General features: G+C 32.4%; 4 protein-coding genes across 4 annotated transcripts; 2 read left to right on the forward strand and 2 right to left on the reverse strand.

Annotated features, from left to right (window-relative positions):
• Positions 1–2301: 2301 nt before the first annotated feature.
• LOC112751671 (uncharacterized) lies at positions 2302–6561 on the forward strand. Its single transcript, XM_025800885.3, has 16 exons — positions 2302–3034; positions 3174–3245; positions 3505–3634; positions 3771–3849; positions 4231–4278; positions 4376–4470; positions 4571–4640; positions 4747–4809; positions 5101–5153; positions 5287–5362; positions 5461–5517; positions 5622–5675; positions 5768–5815; positions 5918–5962; positions 6063–6140; positions 6255–6561. Exons 1-16 carry the CDS (start codon positions 2845–2847, stop codon positions 6267–6269), a joined length of 1173 nt encoding a protein of 390 aa, XP_025656670.1. The 5' UTR covers positions 2302–2844; the 3' UTR covers positions 6270–6561.
• A 1079-nt stretch (positions 6562–7640) lies between these two features.
• LOC112751672 (K(+) efflux antiporter 5) lies at positions 7641–13826 on the reverse strand. The gene is made up of 20 exons (XM_025800887.3): positions 13351–13826; positions 12766–12809; positions 12166–12233; positions 11975–12059; positions 11778–11839; positions 11423–11498; positions 11206–11280; positions 11022–11093; positions 10747–10830; positions 10579–10647; positions 10366–10443; positions 10168–10256; positions 9532–9628; positions 9391–9444; positions 9121–9216; positions 8850–9038; positions 8669–8746; positions 8530–8574; positions 8355–8450; positions 7641–8229 (listed from the first exon to the last, which is right to left on the reverse strand). Exons 1-20 carry the CDS (start codon positions 13580–13582, stop codon positions 8191–8193), a joined length of 1728 nt encoding a protein of 575 aa, XP_025656672.1. The 5' UTR covers positions 13583–13826; the 3' UTR covers positions 7641–8190.
• A 2584-nt stretch (positions 13827–16410) lies between these two features.
• LOC112751673 (uncharacterized) lies at positions 16411–18048 on the reverse strand. Its single transcript, XM_025800889.3, has 2 exons — positions 17856–18048; positions 16411–17470 (listed from the first exon to the last, which is right to left on the reverse strand). The coding sequence occupies exons 1-2, from the start codon at positions 17968–17970 to the stop codon at positions 16650–16652; spliced, it is 936 nt and encodes a 311-aa protein (XP_025656674.1). The 5' UTR covers positions 17971–18048; the 3' UTR covers positions 16411–16649.
• Positions 18049–20405: 2357 nt separating this feature from the next.
• On the forward strand, positions 20406–22861 carry LOC112751674 (embryo-specific protein ATS3B). Its single transcript, XM_025800890.3, has 3 exons — positions 20406–20719; positions 20891–21004; positions 22072–22861. Exons 1-3 carry the CDS (start codon positions 20582–20584, stop codon positions 22666–22668), a joined length of 849 nt encoding a protein of 282 aa, XP_025656675.1. The 5' UTR covers positions 20406–20581; the 3' UTR covers positions 22669–22861.
• Positions 22862–23119: the final 258 nt, after the last annotated feature.

Below are 23119 nucleotides of genomic sequence, written 5' to 3' on the forward strand. Positions count from 1 at the left end.
GAAAAGCGAGCACATAAACCTAGGAAGCCATAGACATGGTTCCGCAGTGTATGGAACAAAACCTAATTTTCCACGTAGAGACGAAAATGTTTGGTTACAAGTTTTGCATGCAAACCCCTTAGGAAATGACCTTATTTGTCTTCTACCCTTGTTTTTTTCCTTCCTTTCTTTGTTTTTTGCTTTATGAGTATAACTATGAATTTAAATTTCAAACATATGCAAAAAGAAGGAATAATGTGGGGATACTCATAAATGAACGTGACAAATGCTACTTCCATTTTTTTCTATATGGGTCCCGCGACGGAGACAATGACTTATTTGTACAATGTGTACAATGAGTTATATAATTTTCGGATTCACCAAGAATCGAATTCTTGACCTTTTCAATCTAGCTCTAATATCATGTCATGATATCACTCATCTCAAAAGTTTTAACTGATAAAAAAAGATAACACTAATGGCTATATCTCTAATACTCCCTAAATCTCTATTGTACACATTGTACAAATATTCCATTAACTCCTCATACTTTTTATTTTTATATAGACCAAAACCAAAGCCACGAGTACTAAGGACCAATAAATTTTATAATTTGTAGTTATTAATTAATTATTATTAATATTTTTAATAATATAAAATTATTTTTTTATTAGTGCTGGTCAAATTTTAATAAAAGTGTTGAACCTAGATTTTTTCAAACCAAAATGGTAGATGGAGAAAATGATGGGACATATATCCATGCAAATAAAAACTTTGCAACATCTATACACATTATTTATCACGCCCACATATTTCCTTTGTTGATGGTGCTTTAATTTTCTCTTTAACTACTTATCCAAACAAATTATATATTAAAGGTATGATACATTTTCAGATCTTTACTATTTTCAATTTTCTTACTATGCAACGAGATATAAAATCTATTAACCTAAATATGCTATAATAATAATAATTAGTAAATAAATGAAAAACAAGGACATGTATATCAAGCACACATGATCATCGATCATATTCCATACGCATCCAATTAATAAATAATATAAAAAAAATTTAAATATTCTAATAATTTTATCTATTAATTTTAATACTATATATATTTTATAATTAAAATTATTAAAACGTCGATGTTTAAGAAATATTTGAAATTATTTGAATAATATATATGAACAACATGTTATATATACATGCATGTAGGCAGTGAATAGTAGCAATCCTTTCAGAATAAAGTCAATGAGATTGAGCATATCTATGTAGAAGAGTTTCAACTTCTAAAGGTATTAATCAATCACAAATCTGCAGGTTAGGTAGATGACAACTGAATATATTACAGTTAAATATTACATTATTAATCAGGTTCAGTAACTTTTGTCTACAGAAATAAGCCAGCAAGAAATTAAAATAAAAAAATGCAACATATGTTAAATAAAACACAATCTATCAATTTTCCTCTTGTAAAATTATTCTTACTCCACTTAAATTATGATATTTAACGATTCTTAATATGGTACATTTAGCTTTTAAAATAATTGCAAAATAAAAATAAATAAAATGTATAAACTCGTTTATCAAATTTAATACTACATTAAATAATATGATATATTTAATAAACTAATAAGAGTAAATAATTAAATATAATAAGTTCAATTTATCTAAAACTATAACGTGTCTAATTATTATTTTATTTTTAAAATTTATGCTTTATTAATTACAACTTGGTTCTGATAATTATCAACTAATATTGTCTAATCCAATTAAAGTCATAGTAGTGAATTATTAGGTGTTAATATAACAAAAATTAATTTTGATACGCTCACACATTACATTCGTTTTTAGATAATTATTTATATAATACTTTTAAAAATTATTTTTTTATATAATAATACATAATTATATATATATATATATATATTAGTCAAGATGATAGTTATTTAGTATTTTCATCTGTAATAGTATTTAATAAGATTTTAATATATAAAAAAATACTTAATTAAGATGAAAATTAAACATCATTTTTCTTAAATAAAAAATTAATTAATTTTATATAAAATTAATAATTAATAATTATTAAATAATAATATAATTAAATACATTAAATTATTTAATAATTCTCAACTATCAACTTTACATAGTTTTTAATTTTTTTAAGTCTAGTAGATGAAGGGATTAGTGGTAAAATAATGATTGAGTAACGGAACATATTAATATACGATGCAATGAAAAATTCAAAAAATGGTAAGCATGTGTTTCTAAATTGGGCGCCAAACAAACTCTTTTTAACTGATTCTCTGTCTCTCTCGCAACGAAATCTTCGCCATTCTCTCCGACATTAACACTTCATTCATCCATTTCCTCTTTCATTTCCACTCATTCCAAATAAAAGAACACACAGAACCAAATATATATACTAATTAATTAATTTTTAATTAATTAATTTAATTCACTAAGATCAAGCTTATTATAAATTAACGTCCCACCCTCATCCTCTTCGTTTTTCGGGGAAAACGGATTAACGAACAGAGTTATTTTCCCTCAAACGAGAAAAAGAGAGAGAAGCGGGGACGGGATTCGACTCTGTAACTTCAACGCGGATTCTTTCTGGTTCGTGTCGAATCCCCAATTCAACCGCATTCTCTCTCTCTCTCCCTCCCATTCAATTCAATTCAATTCAATTTTATTCATTCATTCATTCGTTATTGTTATTATTATTTTATTTTTGTTTGCTTCATTGCTTTTTACCCCTTATTCGTTGAGGTTCTTCGTCTTCTTCAATTACGGTGAGAAAACGGAGATTCCATTGCGGAAAACACGGAAATTGTAGCTACTAGCCTCTGAAACAGAGAGAGAATGATGGAAGAAGAGTTTGAGGAGTTCGAGGAGATCGAGGTCGAATACGCGTGCCTAGAAGAGGATGAAATCGATCCCGTTTACGAGTTTGATGCTCCTCAATTCTGCGATTTCTTACGTCGCGAGACGCTTTTTGATGATGCTGAAGCAGAGCAGTGGTTCGAAACCGCTCAGAGCCATGAACCTTCACGTAAGGATTTCATCGAATATGATCCTTTTTTTGTGAATCGTGATGTTTTTGTTTCGTAGATTTTTTCTATTTTCATTGCAAATTGTATGTTGCAGAAAGAAAATTTTGAATATAATAGAAAATTTTCCTTGTTTTGTAGCATTTTTGCTGAAGTTTAAATGGAGAAACCCCTGTGCAGAAGTTTCAAAAGCTCCGGCCAAAAATGGCAAAGGTACAGTTCTTTTCCCCTCTTTTGTTTTTTTGCAATTTCACAATTTACCGGATTTTCATGCAATCCATAAACGTGGTTGAAATTGGCACACTGAATCTGGAAAATTATTATCTTTTATTGCATATAGATTGGTAATTGATAATTTCTGATTCTTGATCAACATCAAGAATATCTTAATTGTTCTCTTTTTCTTTTCCCATAAGTGTTTAGCATTTGATTTTGCGATTGCAATTGTAACTGAATACATGCTTGTTTTCAGCAACAAGGCCTACCAGCAGCAATTCAAGTGGATCATCGAAATCGAAAGTTTCATCTTTCATGAAGCCAACAGCAAGTAATTTGGCCAAACAGAAGAATGTTACTGAAGTTACATGCAATCAATCTTGCAGGTCCATCAGTTATATCTTACTATATGATTATTACTATGTCTATTTTTGTTTCCTTTCCTGCTTTGTAAGATTGTGGTTAACTTGTTTTCCTTTTTTCACCTTTAATTCTTAGTCTTTTTTCCCTTAAACTAAGCAGGATTAAGAGTCAGGATTCTTCTCCTAATGATAGCCTATTATCCAAGAGACAGAAGCTTGAAGCCGGTTACATAAAAAAGGTATGCTAAGTTTATCTGAATATTTGGTGCCTAATTATTTATATATCCTTCCAATTTCAAATAACTTGATGTTTAAAAATTATATGTACCATGTCTCCTAACAAAATCAGAACATTAATGTTGCCTTTAGTTTCTGATTTGCATTTCTCTCAAATATGGTTTTCAATGATCATCAATTTAAAAAAAATAAATCAAAAAATCAAAAAATTAGATTTCCTTGTTTCTTAAAATGCTAGAACAATAGCATGCAAATAATTTCAGTGGACTATTTTCGGCTGAACTGCTAGATTGAGCAAGTTTCTGTCATAAAAAAATATAGAAAATAAAAAAGTCCACATTATTGTTGTTGATGTTAGACTTAATTATTTATTATTGCAACAGGCTGCTCATCTGAAACATCAAGCACTTTTTGCCCATAAGAAAACCGAGGTAACCAGTTTTTCATCATGTATAATATTCGGTTGTGCAATACTTAACAGTTCAGTATACAAGATCAATTTATGTGTGATTTTGAACTGTGGTGCAGAAAGATCCTTCTGGAGTGAGTGCAGCTTCTAGACCGAAAGCAACTATTCCTAAAGAACCAGTTCTGGAAACAGCCGTGAGGGCACAAAGACACAAGTATACCAACTACTACTACTACTACTACTACACTCAGATTATAGTATCCAATGGTTTCGAAATACATACTGAATTGTTGGGTGATGTGGCTTTTTAATAGGCCTATAACTGATGCTGAATCCCGTGAAAATACAAAATCGTCACTTAAAGCACGTCCCTTGAATAAAAAGGTAGGTACCTTCAGTTTATACTTCTAGAATAAATCACAAGTGCTTAATCATAGTCAATTTGAGTATATAGCTGTTTTGTCAATTATAATTTTTTTGGACATGCCAGATTTTGCAGGCTCCAGCACAATCCGTACAAAATAAGAAAACACAGAGAGCAAAAGAAGCTAATGTAATATTTTCTTTTGAAAAATGCTGTTGTATGCTTTCCAATTCATTATTTTTAATTAAATGCAATGAAGGAACTCATCATTGTTCCAAATTTTACTTTCTTCCCGAAACATCACAGAAGGTAATACAACAAACTGCCAGCAATGCTAGTCCCCTAGAAATATGCTTTAGTAATTGTAGCCTTTGAACTATCTGCTTCTGCTTCTACTTCACTAAAGTAGGATGAATTACTTAGTATGTTCAAGCAACTCTTTTTGCCCAACAAATAAGGTTAATTGCTTCTCTATTGTAGGGTGAGGGAGTTTTGAATAGCAGTTCTAACACCAATACAAGGGAACACCGAAGGTATAAACATTTAGAATTGCATGGTAGAATATTAGTATTACAATTACAGAAACGATATGCGGTTAATTCATGCATTATCTTTGCATATAAGTGAGCAATTATAATCTGTTATCTGGTTATATTACTCTTCTAGGACAAACTCTAGCGATGGCTCAAGGCAGGAGAAATATGGAATGACTAACAAACCCCGAGGAAAGCCTGATGATGCGGTTTGTAAAACTGATTTTAGAATAGGTTCAATTTTTCATGTTTTATTTGTTAGTAAAGTAAAGTGATTGATTATAACTGGGTGTGGTGCTTTTATTAGCAACGATCGAACAAAGGTGAAAGAGGTGTCTTCCGAAGTATCAAAGTATATCCACTGGTAATGTACTAATCTTATGCTTATATTTGAGATGTGAATGAATCATTCTGTCTATGTTTCTTATTTGAATTCCTACCCCCTCTTTCTTTCTTTTGTCTTTATAGGAACCAAATGACAAGAGACTTAATTATGAACCACCCACAGATTTACTTAGCAAGGTACTTACAAACTGTATTCCATTTCTCCAATGTTAATATGATCCATACTTTCATTGATATATATTTAGCTAATATTTGAGCCTGATTTGCAGCTGTCCCTGGTTTCTGAAGTGAAAAAACCTGCAAAACTGCCATCTAAGGTGCAGCCAATTTCCTAGGTTCAGCTATCTCAGCACTCATATAACAACTTAAGATTCTTTTGAGTGGGTAAAGGCATGGTGATTCCTATTGTTATATTGCAGGGCTTGAAGGAGAATACACCTGGATCCTTGCACCAAGAATACGAGGTATGCAATTAGTTACCTGGTCAATTCTATACCTAGTCTTGATTTTAATAACAGTTTTGTTTATATGCAAGTCTCTTATTGTATCTTGACATTTAACTAGTACAAGAAACCGGCCAAAGAAGCAACCTGTGGAAAGCAGTATCGATGCGTCCTCATAACGCAGCAGGCCTATATGGTGGTAAGTAGAACCAGATTAAATCTAAACTTACTATGCATTAGTTTGTTTTGTAGTTGCATCCTTTGGTAAACTAGATACTATGTGAATTTCACAATAATCTTGTCTTTGACACAGGAACTCGGACATTAGATGAAAATGTGCTGTTGGTTCTCCTGATTGATGCTTAAATTCTCTTGAAACATTTGCTAAAGTTACAAAAATATATATCCCCTCTATGATGGAAACTTCAATTGTAAGTAATATTGGAAGAACAATTCCAATGGGGCCCTTATTTGCTAACCAGTAGTAATTAACAAAGGATAGTATTACTACTGGATGAGATTGTTTAGAGAGGGATAGACTTCCATGATGTATTGCAGCCTAATACATGCAATGCATTGTAATACAATGAGATCATATTGAAATTTTTGTAACTTGTCCATTTCTATTTTAACAGTTAAATTTATGTATAAAGAAACCTGAAAAGCCAAAACAAAAAACAAGACACATAAAAGGGTAATGTGGTACATTTTGGCACATACAATACTCAAGTCTCTAACCATCTAAATTAAAATGTCAAGTGTAATAGTGGAAAAGTCTAAAATAATGTGAAATAGATGGTGGATATTACTTGTTAATAGTCAACAGGGTTGGGCATATAACAATATAGACACAAAAATGGTGGTGTATGTGGCATGTGAGAGTATGGAGACAATTAAAATGACAACATTTTGTCTACAATTTTGTAATACATGGCCTACAAATTGGATGCCGTATGGTTGAAGATAACACCCCCAAAAAAAAACAAACTAGGGCGATTGATACGTTCACATCAATGATACTTTTTACAGTTATAACAGTTGATAATATGTGTCAATTTGATAAGCAGTTGATACTTTTGCTCCTTCTAATACCAAACAAACAGTCGATAATATGTGTCAATTTGTATTTCTCACCGAATAAAAAAGATTAGTTAACGTTTGGGTGCGGAGTGTAAAGCGAACATAGACAGAATGTCTTGATTTTATGTTTACTTTGCACTATTATAAGCAGTGTGTTTGTAATACTAATATCTAATATGAGCACAAATGAACAATATAACAGAAAATGGTTAGCATCACAACTTACATGAGTTATGTAAAACTGTAATTGTCAAAGTATAGGAACCACAAATTCAGAATGGAAGTTAATTATGTTGCAGTTAGTTAAACGGCATGCAAGGAATTGGTACACAAGTACAAATTAAGTACAATAATTTTCATATTATTTGTTGTTTATTAGAGCCTTAATTGAGTGACATTTCATAGAAATTCTTGACTTCTTTTTCCAACGTGCTGCAGCATTCCATTTTTACACTTAAAAAAAAAGCACTGGAAAAGTAAAAATCTTATGTCATCAAAGGTATTAGAACACCAATTTCGACACCTGTATAAAAATAGGATTGTTATTAATCAATTGTATATTTAGATTGTTTTTCAATTAACAAAAAAAGAAAAATACATGTTGATTGTTAATAAAATATTAGTATCAAAATAATGTCTATAATAAAGGGTGTATGCATAGTTGGATTGTTTTACAAGACCCTAATGACCAAAACTCTAGCTGAACTACAGCACCAATAATTTGAAATAATGGTCAGTAACTATTAACCAAGATCTTCATTCGGGTCCTTACATGTTACAGAACAACCTTCAAACAGAAAAAAGTTACAGGCTGAATTCTTTTCTAAACAATTTGTTGAATCATTTCAGCTGCAGCAATTCATGGCAGCAAATATAGGCTAACCAGGGTATGATGTAAGCAGATCAGTGTAAGCAACAAACAAGACTGGCCTGTGATTACCTATATACATCTTCCTCAAAGAATACAAAATTCATATTCCTATGTACATCAAATCTTCTTCCACTGTGTTTTAGTGGAAGTGAATATAATGGTTTGTCTGTGAAGCTTATCATATTATGGAGCTCTTGAGGGGTAACACATTGAAATCCTGATTTCATTAGTCACCAAAGAATAGATGCTTGCCTCCAATACATTATTTAAGGTCAATGAAAAACAGATGAGCCACTAGTCACAACATTCTGTCTGTTTCGCTCATTGAAGCTTTTGCCTGTTAAGGGTTGAAAACAGATTATATTCGTTAGCAACACCAAGGTGTAAATATGTGTGTGTGTGTGTGTGTGTGTGTGTGTGTGTGTGTGTGTGTGTGTGAAGAGAGAGAGAGAGAGAGAGAACCTCAATCGGTGTGGTATTTTCGGAGGGGAACCAGCGCATGAGAACACCGAGATTCATGACAAGAGGTATCAACTTAAAAAGTAGTGGGGTGGTAACCTGAAAGGCATTTTAACAATAAGTATAAACTTGTAAAAGGAAGATTAGTATGGAGCTTCTAGGTGCAAATGAAATTTACCAGACTGAAAGCCGTCGTTCCCAGAAGAAGAAGATACATTTTCCCCTGAAATATTGTAGTCAGTGGTCAGAGAGAGAGAGAGAGAGAGGGACGACATTAATGAGAGGGGAAAAAAGCATAGGAGAGAGAGCGCAGACACCTCAACAAGATTGAGATTTGAAGCACGACTGAGGAGAACAAAAGCAAATTCTCCAATCTGAGCAAGCGAAATACCAACCTGCGTTGTCATTAAGACGGCTATTCAGCGTTCAGCACATCATGGTATTTAAGTAATTATAGTTAACCAATAGAGCATATGGAAGTTGACAATGTTAACTTACAAGAAATGACGTTCTAATGCTATATCCAAATGCCTTTGTAACTATTGCAACAACGGCTGTCTTAACGACTATAACCAGAATAACAGATGCCAGCAAGATATCAACATGGTTCCAAAGAAATTGAACATGTATAAGCATTCCGATACTCGAGAGAAAAAGAGCTGCAAATAGGTTTCGAATTGGTTCCACCTATATATAATATGAAAGCATAATCAGACAACTACAATGAACTTCACAATTCAGAAAAAGTAAATAAACACGAGAATGATACCTGATCCAAAGTATGTTGAGCAAAATCTGTTGTAGAAACCATAACACCAGCCATAAATGAACCCAGCTCAAGACTAAGGCCAAGCTTATCACTGCACTGGAAAGATATTAAATAAAGTTAACAAAATGCACAGCATCATAACTAATTGTTTAATCCACCAAACTGCATATAACACAGATTTAGACAAGGCCATTAGGCTTTGAATTGTTTTGGAAAAGCAATATGGAATGGCACATAAATAAAGGAAAACTTAGTATACGGTTTTCTTACCCATGCAGAGAGTAAGCAGAAAGCGACAGCAGCTAGCTGATAAAGTTCATTTGTCTGGAAAGGAAAGGAAGCTCATGAAAATTGCTAACAGAGGCAAGAAAGTGGAAGTAAAACTGTGAAACAAATATGAATTACCCTTACCTGAGATGAGAGCTGCATCATCAGTTTAAGAAAGCGAGGAACAAATGACCAAGACACGACAAAAGTAGCAGTAAGATACAAGGACAGCATTAGCATCCTGAAGTTATAAACAACAAACAATTAGATATATTCAATAATATAAATGATCATATCCAGTTATCCACCCCCCAAAAAAACAAACAAAAAACCCCTAAAAAGAGGGCCTGAAAACCATTATGAACCCTATATCTCACTAAAACTTGTGACGTAGAATTTTGCAAGATACATCAACATTTCAGTGTTTCCTCAAAAGTTCACAAGTAAAATTTTCTGCTCTATACAGTCTTCCCACAAATTACAGTTGTTACACTGGTGTCATTTATCCACTTTAGAAGATAGTGTTAAATATATCTTAGAGTTGGCATATTAAAGTTTATTTGGACGAGAACTTGTATGGCAAAAATTGTGCCCTTAAGTTTAGGCCTTCAAGAACTCTCGAAAGTGGAAACTAGTATAGAAATATAGCAGCATTATTAGAGTCAGTTAGCTTGCATTAACTGATTAACAGAACAAATAGTTCTTGATCATTAATCAGAAAGGCATTTTATGAAATGATACAAAGGAACCAGAGAAAGGATTGCATACGGAGAGACTTACAGTTTTCCCATTGAAATAAATCCTTGTAGAAGACCACTGCTGCCACCCAAAACTGGAAGCAGGGCAAATAGTAAACCCACAGTGCAATCCTGGATATACACGTGTTGAATAAGGACCAATAAACGGACAAGTCAATCCTTAGACATTACTTTATGAAAATCTAACAAGTTACCATTTAACAGTCAACAAGAAAGATACCTGAAAAATAAGAGTCCCAATGGTAACTTGAACATGAAGAGCATTATTAGTATTCCGATCCACCAAAAACTTTATGACCTGGTTAAAAGTGAAAGTAAATGCGTCATGTCAGAATTCACAAAGCACCAGGTTTTTTTTTTGTAAAAAGAAAGGTGGGGTGGGGGGGGGGGTATATACAGTGTTTTTTTGTTTGGAGAAACAGGGAAAACATACCACTGCTGTTGATGACATGGAGAGAAATGAGCCAACGAAAACACCTTCAGACAATTTGGCTCCAAATATCTGCAAATCAAGTGGAAAATGATGTTCAGAACCCATCTCTACTCAACCATAAATCCTTAATTCTATTGAAGACCATAACATATACCCTCAGCACCATACCTTGGAAAGAATGCCACAAAGAACCATGAAAATAGCAATTTGAAGAAGACCTCCTAAAACAGCAACAGGTCCAACAGCTTTTAACTGCATGGATACAAATTTCAGAACAGCTGCTCTTTAGAAAATGAAAATTTATCAATATTTTGCAACCCCTAATTGATAGCCTTTGGCAAGGATAACAATATTTCCATTTTAATCTTAAAATCACGAGTTGAGTTGAGATAACCTAGGGTCAAAATATGTGAAATACTATCAATAAGACATGAATAGCAAACCTTTGCCAAGGAAAACTCCAGACCCAATGCAAAGAGAAGAAATACAACCCCAAATTGTGCAACAGTTTCAACCTATATAAAATGTGAGGAGAAAAGGTTTATCCAGTGCAAAACGATTGACAAAAAATTACAGGACACAACTTGCTTAAGCAAAAATGATAGTGAGTTGTTGAGAACAACATACCTGTACCATTTCACTAATGAATTTCAAACCTCCTGGTCCAATAAGGGAGCCAGCAAGAAGGTAGCCCACAATAACCTAAATACATAAAGAAAAGCAGATGAAATCCAATAATCAACATAACTTATTGCAGAAGACCACTAAAAAAAACCACTTATTGTCAATGAAATTGCATAGAAGTCACAAAATGCCACAATGAGTAATAGTAACAGTTACAAACCGGTTGTCCCAAACAGGAAAAGATAATTCCACCAATGGCTGCAGAAACTATGAGAACCACTAAATCCGATATTAGCCTGCATGAATGAACAACGATCACACATCATGATAGAAAATAAATAGGAAAACCAGATAAAAGGATTTCAAAAATTATAAAAAAAGATAGGTATGAGCACATAATATGTTCAACTTATCATCAATAAGGGTATCACAAATAAGGGAAGAAAAAGGAAATATAATTTCCTGAAATCTGCTAGCCTCTGAAATCCAATGCATATCCATTGATAATATAAATTACTAGGATTTACTGAAAGGTAACCACAGTTTAAAATAATAAAGTCATAGTAGATATCAACCTCAAATCCACTTGAAGCACAGGATATTTGGATTTCTTGTTTGACATCACAAAGACATTGTCCTGCCATGAAGTGGCATAAACATGTAAGCAGGAAACACAAAACAAAATAGTTATCAGCACAATAAAGAGCAATCATTGAGGCTTCACATGATACTATAGTGCACCTTTTATGCATCCGAAAAAAAAATTGTGCACCTTTTTGTCAATCAAGGTTGTCACGTCTTCAGAATCTTCATTCTCGAGGGAGAATACATCTTGAAGCTGAAATGGTCTTGTGGAACTGCAACAAATAATCATTAAAAGATGATAAGAGAATTACTGGGTAAATGAAGGATATAACATGTAGCTATCTATTGTAAGTTGTAACAGGGGAAAAAAGACCATACTTTCCCTCATGTGTATCATTTTTCTTTGTTTTATCATGAGTAATTTTAGCTACAGTCTCCAACACAGCCTACAAAACAAGACCAGATTGTAAAAAATGATACTTATATAAAGAAAATAACTTTGGAATAATCCTAATAGAAAGAGCAGCTCAAGCAGAAATTAAACTATGAAAATAATCCAAGAGCAAGAAGTAGTAGTTATCGGCAATAGACTAAAATATTTGAGGGCTTCATCAAGACAAAAAATAGGAGAAATCAGAAACATCAACAGTGGAGTTATGCATGCATATAATATAATAGAGGAATAGAAAATACCCTAAATAGAATGAAAGACATTATCTTAACATTTATAAATAGCATGAGCAGTCCATCACTCCTTAATCAAAGTGATGAATTTTCATACAACCGATTGAACGTTTGAGAATTTAAAAGAGAAAATAGAGATCCCCAATGCAGGTTCATTTCTGTTCTATAATATTATTTGATGTTGACAAGTATATATTTTGGCATCTTTTTATACATAAAGAAACAACATTTTTGTTTGCAGCTAAACAAAATCCACTTTAACATAACTATTAAAGACCACAGTATCAGATCTACCTGTTGATCAGCTACACTGCTATTGAAGCTGCTCTTATCATTTCCTGTCAAAGATGGAAAAGAAGTATGAGAATACCATCACTGGTGATTTCACAAACTTGGGGCAATACTATTCTGGTTCAAACTTTGCAATTTATCATGATCCATCAGATGTACACACTATTACAACGTTAATGCAACCTAAAGAGCTCAAAGATTTAGCACCCCACCAGGAATCCACTAAAACTGAGCAAAGAACAGCTAAATTCATCAACACACTCCTATCTCCACTGCACATGCTTAGCTCTTTTTCCAACTCCAATGCACTAAAAACTACCAAGGAGCTTCTCAAGCTTACCACATTTTCTTCTATGCAAAATTCCAAAGACACCCTCTTCCAACAATACACCATTTATTATTTGCAAATTCAGCTGATTCCACAAGCAACTGTTTTCAATATTTCAGAACTCCAAAACCCAACGACCAACACCAAAACACTAGCAAAGTTGCAAACTTTAACTACCCCATAAAGCTAATTTCTCGGAAGACAAACCGAAAGAAAAACTTTAAATGCAAAATCAGAGAAACAAGAAATAAGATAAAAACCTTCAGGTTGTTCATTCTCAGAGAACTCCTTCTCGAGAACGCGATCAAACATCTTGGCTATGGTTCCATCGTTGGATTCAGGGGCAGAAGAGTTGGGCATGTTCCCGTAGAACCTCTCCCTTGTTTCCTTGTCGGATCTGACTGGCGAACAAACCCTAGCACAGATCGCGAGAAGGAGAACGCAACACCACAACCCAAAAATCCCCCATTTCTTGGGGCCAAAAATCACCATCTCCTTCGTCGTTACTGCGAGCTGCGAAAGCTTCGAGCTTTGCGGTTTTCCCGGGAATTTCGATTACAAAGAAAAAAGAGTGAGAAGTGAAATAGAGAAGGAAAATGGGGAAATCAGGAAATTGAAATGAGAATGCCGAGAGAAAATGATATTGAAAGTTTCTTTCTTTGTTGTTCTTCTTCGGAGTTGAGAGAGATGGTGGTTTCTTCAAGTTAGTTGCATTCCCATTATTATTTTCTTTTTTCTTTTTTGGAATTTTGATGTATTTTAATTTGTTAGAGTTGAGAGGGACTTTTCTGTAATTTGCGACGCATTTTCGTGTGTAACTAATTAATGTTCACTAATTCTACATTGGACTATCTAATTATCATCACTGTAATAATAATAATTCCACACATAATAATGCATCAATAATTAAACTTTTCCACCCCAAATTAAAGAAAAATATATTAAATGGATAGTTAAAAATTACAAAATAAAAATAATTGGAAATGAAATTAGTTTGACAGAATAATTCAATTCCTTTGATCGGTATTCTCTTCACTCTGTCATAATTTTGATTTGATGTTTGTGTTCATGAACCTAAAATTTTGGCCTAAATTTAAATATTTAACAAAATTAACTAGAATTTTTAGTTTGTTTAATTATATAAACATCAATTGTTTAGCATTTATTGAAACACCAGTGTATTAGTATATTTGAAAATTTTTTTATATATAAAAAGTTATGGGCTAATTAACTAAAACTTTAATTAGTTTACTATTACTTTTTTTCGGAATAACTTTTCATCAATTGGTTGCTTCATAATTTTTATTAATAATATTAATAGATATAATTTTTCTATTAATGAAATAAGCAAAATCTCAAAATTTATGCCAATGAGTTATAGTTTAAATGGCATAGTCTCTCCATACTCAATTAAGATATTGTGGGTTTGACTCTCTTATCTTTGGTAAAAAAAAATAAAAAAATAAAAAATAAATCTCAAAATTTATTCATGACTCTCCAAAGATCAAAATGATGCCATGTCCAAAACGTCACTTTTTTTAATGTAGTATGTATGACCATTACGAAATATTTAATTCAACAAAGTAGTTCACGGACTTGTTCAACGTATAATAATATATGAATCCTATATGTTTTTATTTTTATTTTTTTCCACAAAAATATGTTTCAAAATTTTGAACTCGGGTCTTTATTTATCCCGAAAAGAAGGATATTTGTCAATAATAATCCTCTCCTTAGCTGTTTGGAAATTGGAATTATATACTTCTTTTTGTGTTTTTAATAGGTAAGGTATTATTTTCTCCCTTCATTAATTTAGTTTGGTAGTTTTCCTTTCTCAATTGCCAACTAACGTAGGTTTAGTAGGAAGTTGGAAAAGTATGCTTTTTGTTTGCATATATTCATATTCTACTCTATTGTGATTGTGGTGGTTGCGTCTCTTTTCTCTTTCTTTTTTCCCTCACTTTTGGACTAATTTTCAATTTTGATATCCTTTTGCTTTCAAAAGAAAGGAAGGTATAGATCTACTAGTATTTGACACCCTTTATCTTTGTAATATTCTAAGAAAATCATGTTACAACTTAATGTCACAGAACTTAGCATCACACACTAAAATTAACTAGTGTAAACTGTGCTTCCCATTATCAAGTCAACTATACTTAATTTTTCATTTATTTCATTGTTTCTAATCTTACGAAATTTGCATGTTTTGTGCATCAATAAATTAGAAGAAACTAGTACAATTGCCATTAAATAAAAGTAAAGGGAATATAAAATAGAATTTAATTTTGATGTATTTTTACACATGCATCCAATTTTGTAATGCTACATCAATAAAAATAACTACCGTTCACATTTACGTGAAACAGATATGATTACACGACTATGTAAAACATTTTACATTGTCAGTGCATCAAAATTAAAGTCTCTAAAATATATAGTCCAAAGTTTTGACAAGGCATCTCTTTCTGAGCGTTTGTTTTGAGGTACTGAGACAGAGACTGAGAGACTGAGACTTAGTATTGTGTTTGTTAGTTTAGAGATTGGTACTAAAATTTCTGTCTCTGTCTCTAAAATTTCAGTATTTCAGTACCTCCAAAAAGTAGGGACACAGGAGACTGAAATTTTTAGAGATAGAGACTGAAACTTTAATAACATTTTATACCTAAAATACTTTCATTTCAATTAATTAATTCCAATTTTACCCTTTGTGCAAATTAAATTAGAGTTTCATTCTTGTTTCAATTCCTGTCTCCCATTTTGCACCAAACAGAATACTGAGATTTATTTCAATCCTTATCTCTTATTAGTCTCTGTCTCTCAGTCTCAGTCTTTCCGTCTTTGTCTTTCTACCAAACGCTACCTTTCAGTTTCCTTTGAGGTTATCATGATTGTCAAACTTTTCACGTTGTTGCTTTCTTTCGAGCGAGGACTAAGATGTTCAAAACTAGAAATACTTCCACCCCGTATAAGATTTGTCACATCGTTTTTGTTGATAACTACATACTGCATTGAATATATTACTTGACAGACAATGATAAATATATATAACTTGATATGATCATGCTTTTTTGCATACCCATCAACATTAAAGTCCTTTTCCTTCTAACTGCAAGGCTTGATAAATAGATAATCATTGTTAAGCTTCAAATTTTCTTTGAAAAATGCCAACATCTAGTTGAGTAGTCACCTAACCATTCATAATTATTGCTTGCACCCCAAGGTTCAAAAGTAAAAATTTTGGTGGAACTTTCATGAATCAAACTTGGCATTTCAATGTTAGAAATAACATGGCTTCAACAGTATCATCAAAGAAAGTCTGGTTACCAAAAAGAGTCATGTTAACTTTTCATCAATCTGAATTATGCAAAATATGGTGTCATGTAATCACACATGTAAAAACTAAGGAATGGTAGAAACTAGAAAGACAGATCAACAAGTAACAGATCCATAACCTTCAATTGAGAATGATATAGCCCATCAACAACATAAAGAGAACAACAACAAAACATTTCCCATACTGCTACAAAAACTCTTTATTGAGCCATCAAACTAACCGAATCTAAATTCGTCGTTTCTTTGGGAGTCGACAACCATTATGAGGCTTTCTAGTGGTATCTTCAATGTGAACAACCGGATTTCTACTCTTGTCCGCTCGAGAATCCAAAAAACCCTCCAACCAGCTCATTATTGCTTGCCTTTTTCTCCTGAAATGAGTAAATCCGTTCACTTTCATAACAACAGCTTTCAACCCCAAACCCCTTGCCCTTCGCCCGACAACCTCTGAAGTTGCCTCAGCAGCATACCTAGCAAGCTTCTGCCCTGATTTCATCTCTTTCACGGAACCAACAGAGCCGCTAAGCTTTATGTTCCCTTTAGAATCTGTTACGGTAACAAACGTGTTGTTCCGCAGCATCTTTATATGAACAAAATCGGCGTCTTTCTCAAATTGATTACTGTAAACCTGAAGATGATCCTGGCCATCTTCATCTATAACCCCTCTCACAAAATCCATAGGCCTGGAACTCTTCTCAGTCTCAGTCCCACCATCATTCTCATTGCTTACATTTAGATTCTCCCTATCCCGCATAAAAAAAGGACGAGTACCCGAATCCCGGCCAAAACCCCTCCTATTCTGAGCATAACTGGCACCTCTTGAGTTTGAGTTCTCTCCATTCTGCATGAAAAAAGGAAGATTATCCGGTTGACGGTTGAAACTCCTCTCATTCCCAGCACCACTTCCACTCGTGTTCCACATCACCCTATCCCGGATGGCCTCCGGTAAAGTTTCATTCCCACCTCTCGAGTTTTCATTTAATCTATCCCGCATCGAAAAGGGACGATTAGGATCCGATTCACCAGTTGAAAATCCTCTAACATGCTCTGCAGCATTAAAATTTCGAATAAGACCCCATTACACTCATGACTAGTGACTACCCTAAAAACTAAACCTTCACTTGCAAATTTTGAAACGGTGAAACTGATCCAAGACATCCATTTTCAATTTGCAACCATTTGAGCATTCCAATTCGACAATAACAAATAACAATTGAAACTTCACCTAAAAACACAATAACCATAACGTTTTCCACAAATCCATATCAAACAACTCAGGTTATAAACTTCCAAACACACAATTCACCAACCAACCAGAACACTCACCCTAAACCACTAATCAATAAGCAAAATTTCTAACCAATAAGATCGAAATGCCCTAATCCATGGATGGGTTAAAAATTGAAAGCAAAACAGAGAACCAGGAAATTACCGATGTGGTTTTGCAACGGTCTTGAGAAGAAGGCAGAGATAACAGACCGTGAAGGTTTGGGTGCGAAGAGAGAAGATCCACGGACATGGCAAATTGAAGAGAGATAACGATACATGATCAAAGATTAGGGTTTTCAGAATTTTTTCTTAGTTTTTCTTTCTAGCTCACTCACACTCAACCACAGCTCCATCTCACTGTGTTTTGGGTCGGGTCGGGTCCCATACCCGTTTTACGTGATTCTTAGGCCCAACCATCTCATTTTGGGCTTTTTGAATAAGTATCGTGTCCAAAAAAATAAAAATAAGTATAGTGTCCAATTTAAATAGAAGTAACCTTTCGGGTGTGGGCCGGATTTGCCCGATTCACATCATGTCCAAAAAATAAATAAATAAATAATAGTAGTATATAGATTAAGAAATAATTAAAATTAATTTTTAATTTAGAACATTTTAAATGATTGAAAAAATTATTCTTATTAATTTATATAAAAAAATATTCATTAATTTTATTTTTATACTCTACTTAATTTTTTTCACAAGAAAAAAAAGTAAAGTATAAGATACAAAAAATTAAAATTTTCTAATTATTTTAGGTAAATACTTATTTGTACACCCAGAAATAAATTACGACTGCTAAGACACTTCATTTAAATATTTAACAATATTTAATGTCTAATGATTCAAGCCCATGTCAACTCTTTTTATGTTCTTGAAGTTAGTGTTCTTCATCGAATTATGTAAATGATTCCCCTTCAAAGTTCAAACAAGATGACATTTTGTAGCACCCAAAAAATTCTTCTACTCCATTCATGAGTCTTGAGGCTTTTACCAATGCCAACTGCCTCTGCCTCTTTTAAGAAATGAACCCTCAGTCCAACTTGACAACCAAGTAAATAATCTTATATTTGAGTGATGAGTTTAATTTATGTTAGAACTATATATATAGTGATGAGTTTATTTTATGAACCAAAATAATAACTTAAGTAAAATTTTAGTTGTGATGTAGTTTTTTCATAGTTCTTGTCAATTAATGGCATGTCCTTTTGTCATTTTTAGGCGTAATTATGTTAAATATATACTAAAATTAGTAATAAAAATTAATTATTAGTGTAGAATATATATAAAATATATATTTAAAATAAATTAAATTATATATTTATATAAAATATATAATAACTAATTTTAATAGTTAATTTTAGTGTATAAATACTATTTTTGTTCTTAATAAAATAAAATGCTAAAATAGTAATATAATGTCGATAATGTCGATAGTATGGTTTTCAATGAGCATTAATAGGTATTAATAAGGGGCTATAATAGTGTACATGATGGAATGAGATTTTTTCTGCTTCTTTCATATAATTAAAGTCTTAAAGTATGGCTACGTGTATGGCTTCTACCATTTATGTGTGTCCCTTCTTTTCAACAAGCGATGTATATGAAATTCGGTTCAAATGATGAAATCACGAGTTAGACATATAGTATGGCTAAAGGGTAATTATATTTCAAATATCTGATGAATAGAAAATGACCTTACATATAATATTAGTTATTTTCACGGTTGGTGTAGTTTATTTCTAGGTCCAACAATAAAAAGACATTTTTCATGCTGTAAAGATTATCATATCTAGAAACCTACTTCATTTTTTATTGCTCTACTATTTAATTAACAAATAATAACAAAACTTTCAAAAAGCAAATAAATTCATAACTTTTGTTAACCAGAGTTTGAATTTCTTTTATGACATAAAAAAACATTAATTTATTGCAAAACTATTTAAATAAAAAAAAGATATTTAACAACAGATATGGCTCGTGCAACACGCAGAAGGGAAATTAGTACTATTTATAGGCTTTAATTTTCATGTAAAGTTAAAGTGTATGTAGAAAGGGGTGAGCACAGGTAGCGGGTATTCGATTATCTGTCCAAATTCAAACTAAATAAATTAAATTGGTTTTAAAATTAACGAATAATCGGGTTTAATCCGAACTAAACCAATGACTTTTGTTAGTGATTGGTTTGGGTATCGATTTTAGGGGTGTAGAATCCGAACCAACTCGCAAACTCGATCATTTATTAATTAAATATAAAAAATAAAAAAATATATATGATTTTTCATTAGACAATAATTATTCATTATTAATATGTTTGGATTTTAATGAGTTTAGTTTTTAATATATTTGGTATTTAATATGTTTAGATTATTTCTATTGATGTTACATGTTTATTACTGGTTGAATTTTTAAGATAAAAATTTGTTTTTTTTTATGAATTTTAAAGTCATCAGGTACCCAATTACCCGAACCGAACTAATCTATTCTTAATTGGTTTGGTTTAATTTAAATATATGTACAAAAAAATGCAAATCCAAATCAAACCTAACCAATTATATTTTGATCGATTCGATTCTAATTTTATCATAAATCCGAACCGTGCTCACCCTAGTATGTAGTATCAAATAAGTAAAAAGTAAAAAACTTTAGCTTAGATGCTAAATGTACGGCTAACACAAGACTTATTCATAAATCATAATGAATAATAAGAGTAAGTAATTGACAAGCTATAGAATGATAATGTCACATTTGCCCTTTGTTCATTGGACAATGTTTCAGCTTTTGTATTTGCATTATTAAAGGAGATGCATTGAGTTTTGTGCATGCAAACCCATACCATATCCCATTTTCTTTTATAATTCCTCTCAACAACAACCCTATTCATCGGAAAAGATGAATATGAAAGAAGTTGTTGTTGTTCCTCGTCTTGTTCTGTTTCTCTTCTTTGCCTTTGGATTGGCACTTTCAGTCTCTGAGTCCAAAACTATTCCTCATGCTGCTGATGATTCTTTCAGTGTTGGCTATATTCAGGTAACTGGGTTTTCATGGAACCCAATAAAATTAAAATAAAAAGATAAAAAAATTTGGAAAAACTGAAGCTTTATTAACAGAAAAAAGGACTTCTTTTTTGTTATTTCCTATGTATTAATTATATGTTGTTTATTTGTGTGTGTGTGTGTGTTTTTTTTTTTTTTTGGATAGATGAGGAGTGCAAAGAATTGTTCTTACTTGGTAACAATAAATACAAGTTGTTCTTCACCAAAGTTTACTACAGATCAGATTAGTATTGTCTTTGGAGATGCTCATGGCAACCAGGTTTTCCCTTTTTTCCCTTCATTTTATTTTAATCTGCTAAAAGATTGGATTTTTATTAAAATATTCAGTTATATATTGCTTTAGGAGGTATAATAAGGTATGAACAATAGAAATTGAACTCAGAATCATGGGTATTCAGTGTTATATATGTTGCTCATTACATGCTAACTTTACTAATTTATTTTATTTTGGAAAAGAAAAATGTCATGTGGTTATAGCAATGTTTCCGAAGAACCCAAACTCAATTACTAAAGGAAAATATGTTTTTACCGTATTAAAAATATAATTATTTATATGAATATTTTTTATTTATTTAAACTTTTGAATTTAGATATGGTATTAAAACTTACCACAAAAATATCCAAAAATCTGTTTTTTTTTTATCGTTTATGCGATCAATATGAGAAGGTAATTATTTTTATTGATGTGGTGTTATATTATTAAATGTACATGTAAAACTACTTACACCGATAGAATATCAAAATTAAATTTTTTAATAAATAGGAACTTTGGCTAGAAGCTTGCTACACTAATAGCTAATGGAACTGTTGGAAACTTAGAGTATCTAACTTAGAGCACTATTGCTCACTTTTGGCAGAAAAGTGGTCTATTTCCTCTGTTTTGGTAGGGTAGACCAAAAGCAAGGAAAGAGATTTTATTTTATTTTTTTAAATTTCAAATATTAAACTCTTTATCAACTTCATTCACACTCATTCTTTGGCCTTTGAATTTTGGTATTTAACTCCACTTTAACTTTGAATTTTCGTTTTCCATCTTTAGATTGAGTTTGATATCAATAAACTACCTCCTAGTGGAATGTACAAATAATACAATTCAACACTAAATAGTAAATGCTTGTTGGTTTTTGAAGCCATTTCTAGTACTAGTATGAACATTGATTATTAATGAGTTAATTAAGCTTCATGAGTGATTAGGTGTAATGAACATATTCAAAGTGATAAAAAACCTCAAAACATGAAAATTTGTACATGTATGTATACATTTAATTAGTTAACAAAGCTGGAGTGATTTCAAAGTATTCCATTTTGTATGTTTCTTTGGATCAGGTATTTGCACCAAGATTGGATGGTTATCCAATATCAGAGACATTTGGACAATGTGCCTCAGACACATTCCATAGAGAGGGTCCATGCACACAAAACATATGTTTTGCATACCTAAGAAGATGTGGTTCCAATTTTAAGGGTTGGATGCCTCAAACTGTCCAAATCTATTCCCAACACTTAGAACACCATGTTACTTTCAATTTCAACACTTTCATTCCCAATGACACTTGGTATGGTTATAATTTCTGCCAAACCCCGCCTCCGCCGCCGTCTCCTCCGCCACATCCTGTTCCTCCTCATGATGATTCTCCTCCACCACCACCGTCGCCGCCACCACATCCTCCTCATCATGATGAGCCTCCTCCTCCACCTCCACCTCCACATTATCATTCTCCCCCACCACCATCACCATCACCTCCACCTCCTTCTCATCCTCCTCCACCACCACCATCACCATCACCTCCTCCCCCATCTCCTCCCCCTCCACCACCATCACTGCCTCCTCCTCCTCCACCGTCTTCTTCAAACCATTTGTCCAATCAAAATTGGATTATATACTTGGTTGTAGGACTTGTTCTTAGTATAATTTGGATGTAGCTAGTTTAAATTTAATGTGATGCACTTGGAATATGTTCTATATATGACTTTATGTCTCTTAAATTTGTAGCAACGGAACTCAATTTATAATCTAGGATGTAGGGACACTATATCTATATCTATGTGTTGTACGGATATGAAATCTTTGAGAAAAAATAAAAGAAGTAGGTACCGGTGGTAGGTCATATACAAATGCATGTGCGGCGGTTTGCATGTGTTGCAAGCAACCCTTGAAATCAATTCCTGAACCTTTTGATTTGGATTTACCCACCATTATTCAAACACATCATTCTATCAAGATACAAGAAATTTGACCATTAACTCACTAAGACTGGGTTTGGTAAAGCTTTTTTAAGAGGTGCTTGTGCACAAGCACCTCATTTTGCGTTTGGTAAATTAAAAAGCCCAAATGCTTATGCTTACGGCTTTTAAAAGTTAGGGGTGCTTTTGA

Source organism: Arachis hypogaea, chromosome 15 (assembly GCF_003086295.3).
Source record: "Arachis hypogaea cultivar Tifrunner chromosome 15, arahy.Tifrunner.gnm2.J5K5, whole genome shotgun sequence".
Lineage (NCBI taxonomy): Eukaryota > Viridiplantae > Streptophyta > Magnoliopsida > Fabales > Fabaceae > Arachis > Arachis hypogaea.

Excerpts from the sequence above, each read along its gene's own strand:
- LOC112751672 (XM_025800887.3), bottom strand. The coding sequence starts at position 13,582 with ATGGTGATTTTTGGCCCCAAGAAATGGGGGATTTTTGGGTTGTGGTGT. Across the intron at positions 10,831-11,021 it reads TGGAGTTTTCCTTGGCAAAG|TTAAAAGCTGTTGGACCTGT; the intron begins GTTTGCTATTCA and ends GTATCCATGCAG. Across the intron at positions 10,444-10,578 it reads CCATGTCATCAACAGCAGTG|GTCATAAAGTTTTTGGTGGA; the intron begins GTATGTTTTCCC and ends ACTTTTAACCAG.
- LOC112751674 (XM_025800890.3), top strand. The coding sequence starts at position 20,582 with ATGAATATGAAAGAAGTTGTTGTTGTTCCTCGTCTTGTTCTGTTTCTC. Across the intron at positions 20,720-20,890 it reads TCAGTGTTGGCTATATTCAG|ATGAGGAGTGCAAAGAATTG; the intron begins GTAACTGGGTTT and ends TTTTTTGGATAG. Across the intron at positions 21,005-22,071 it reads GAGATGCTCATGGCAACCAG|GTATTTGCACCAAGATTGGA; the intron begins GTTTTCCCTTTT and ends TCTTTGGATCAG.
- LOC112751673 (XM_025800889.3), bottom strand. The coding sequence starts at position 17,970 with ATGTATCGTTATCTCTCTTCAATTTGCCATGTCCGTGGATCTTCTCTC. Across the intron at positions 17,471-17,855 it reads ACCGTTGCAAAACCACATCG|AGCATGTTAGAGGATTTTCA; the intron begins GTAATTTCCTGG and ends TTAATGCTGCAG.
- LOC112751671 (XM_025800885.3), top strand. The coding sequence starts at position 2,845 with ATGATGGAAGAAGAGTTTGAGGAGTTCGAGGAGATCGAGGTCGAATAC. Across the intron at positions 5,154-5,286 it reads AATACAAGGGAACACCGAAG|GACAAACTCTAGCGATGGCT; the intron begins GTATAAACATTT and ends TTACTCTTCTAG. Across the intron at positions 5,963-6,062 it reads CCTTGCACCAAGAATACGAG|TACAAGAAACCGGCCAAAGA; the intron begins GTATGCAATTAG and ends ACATTTAACTAG.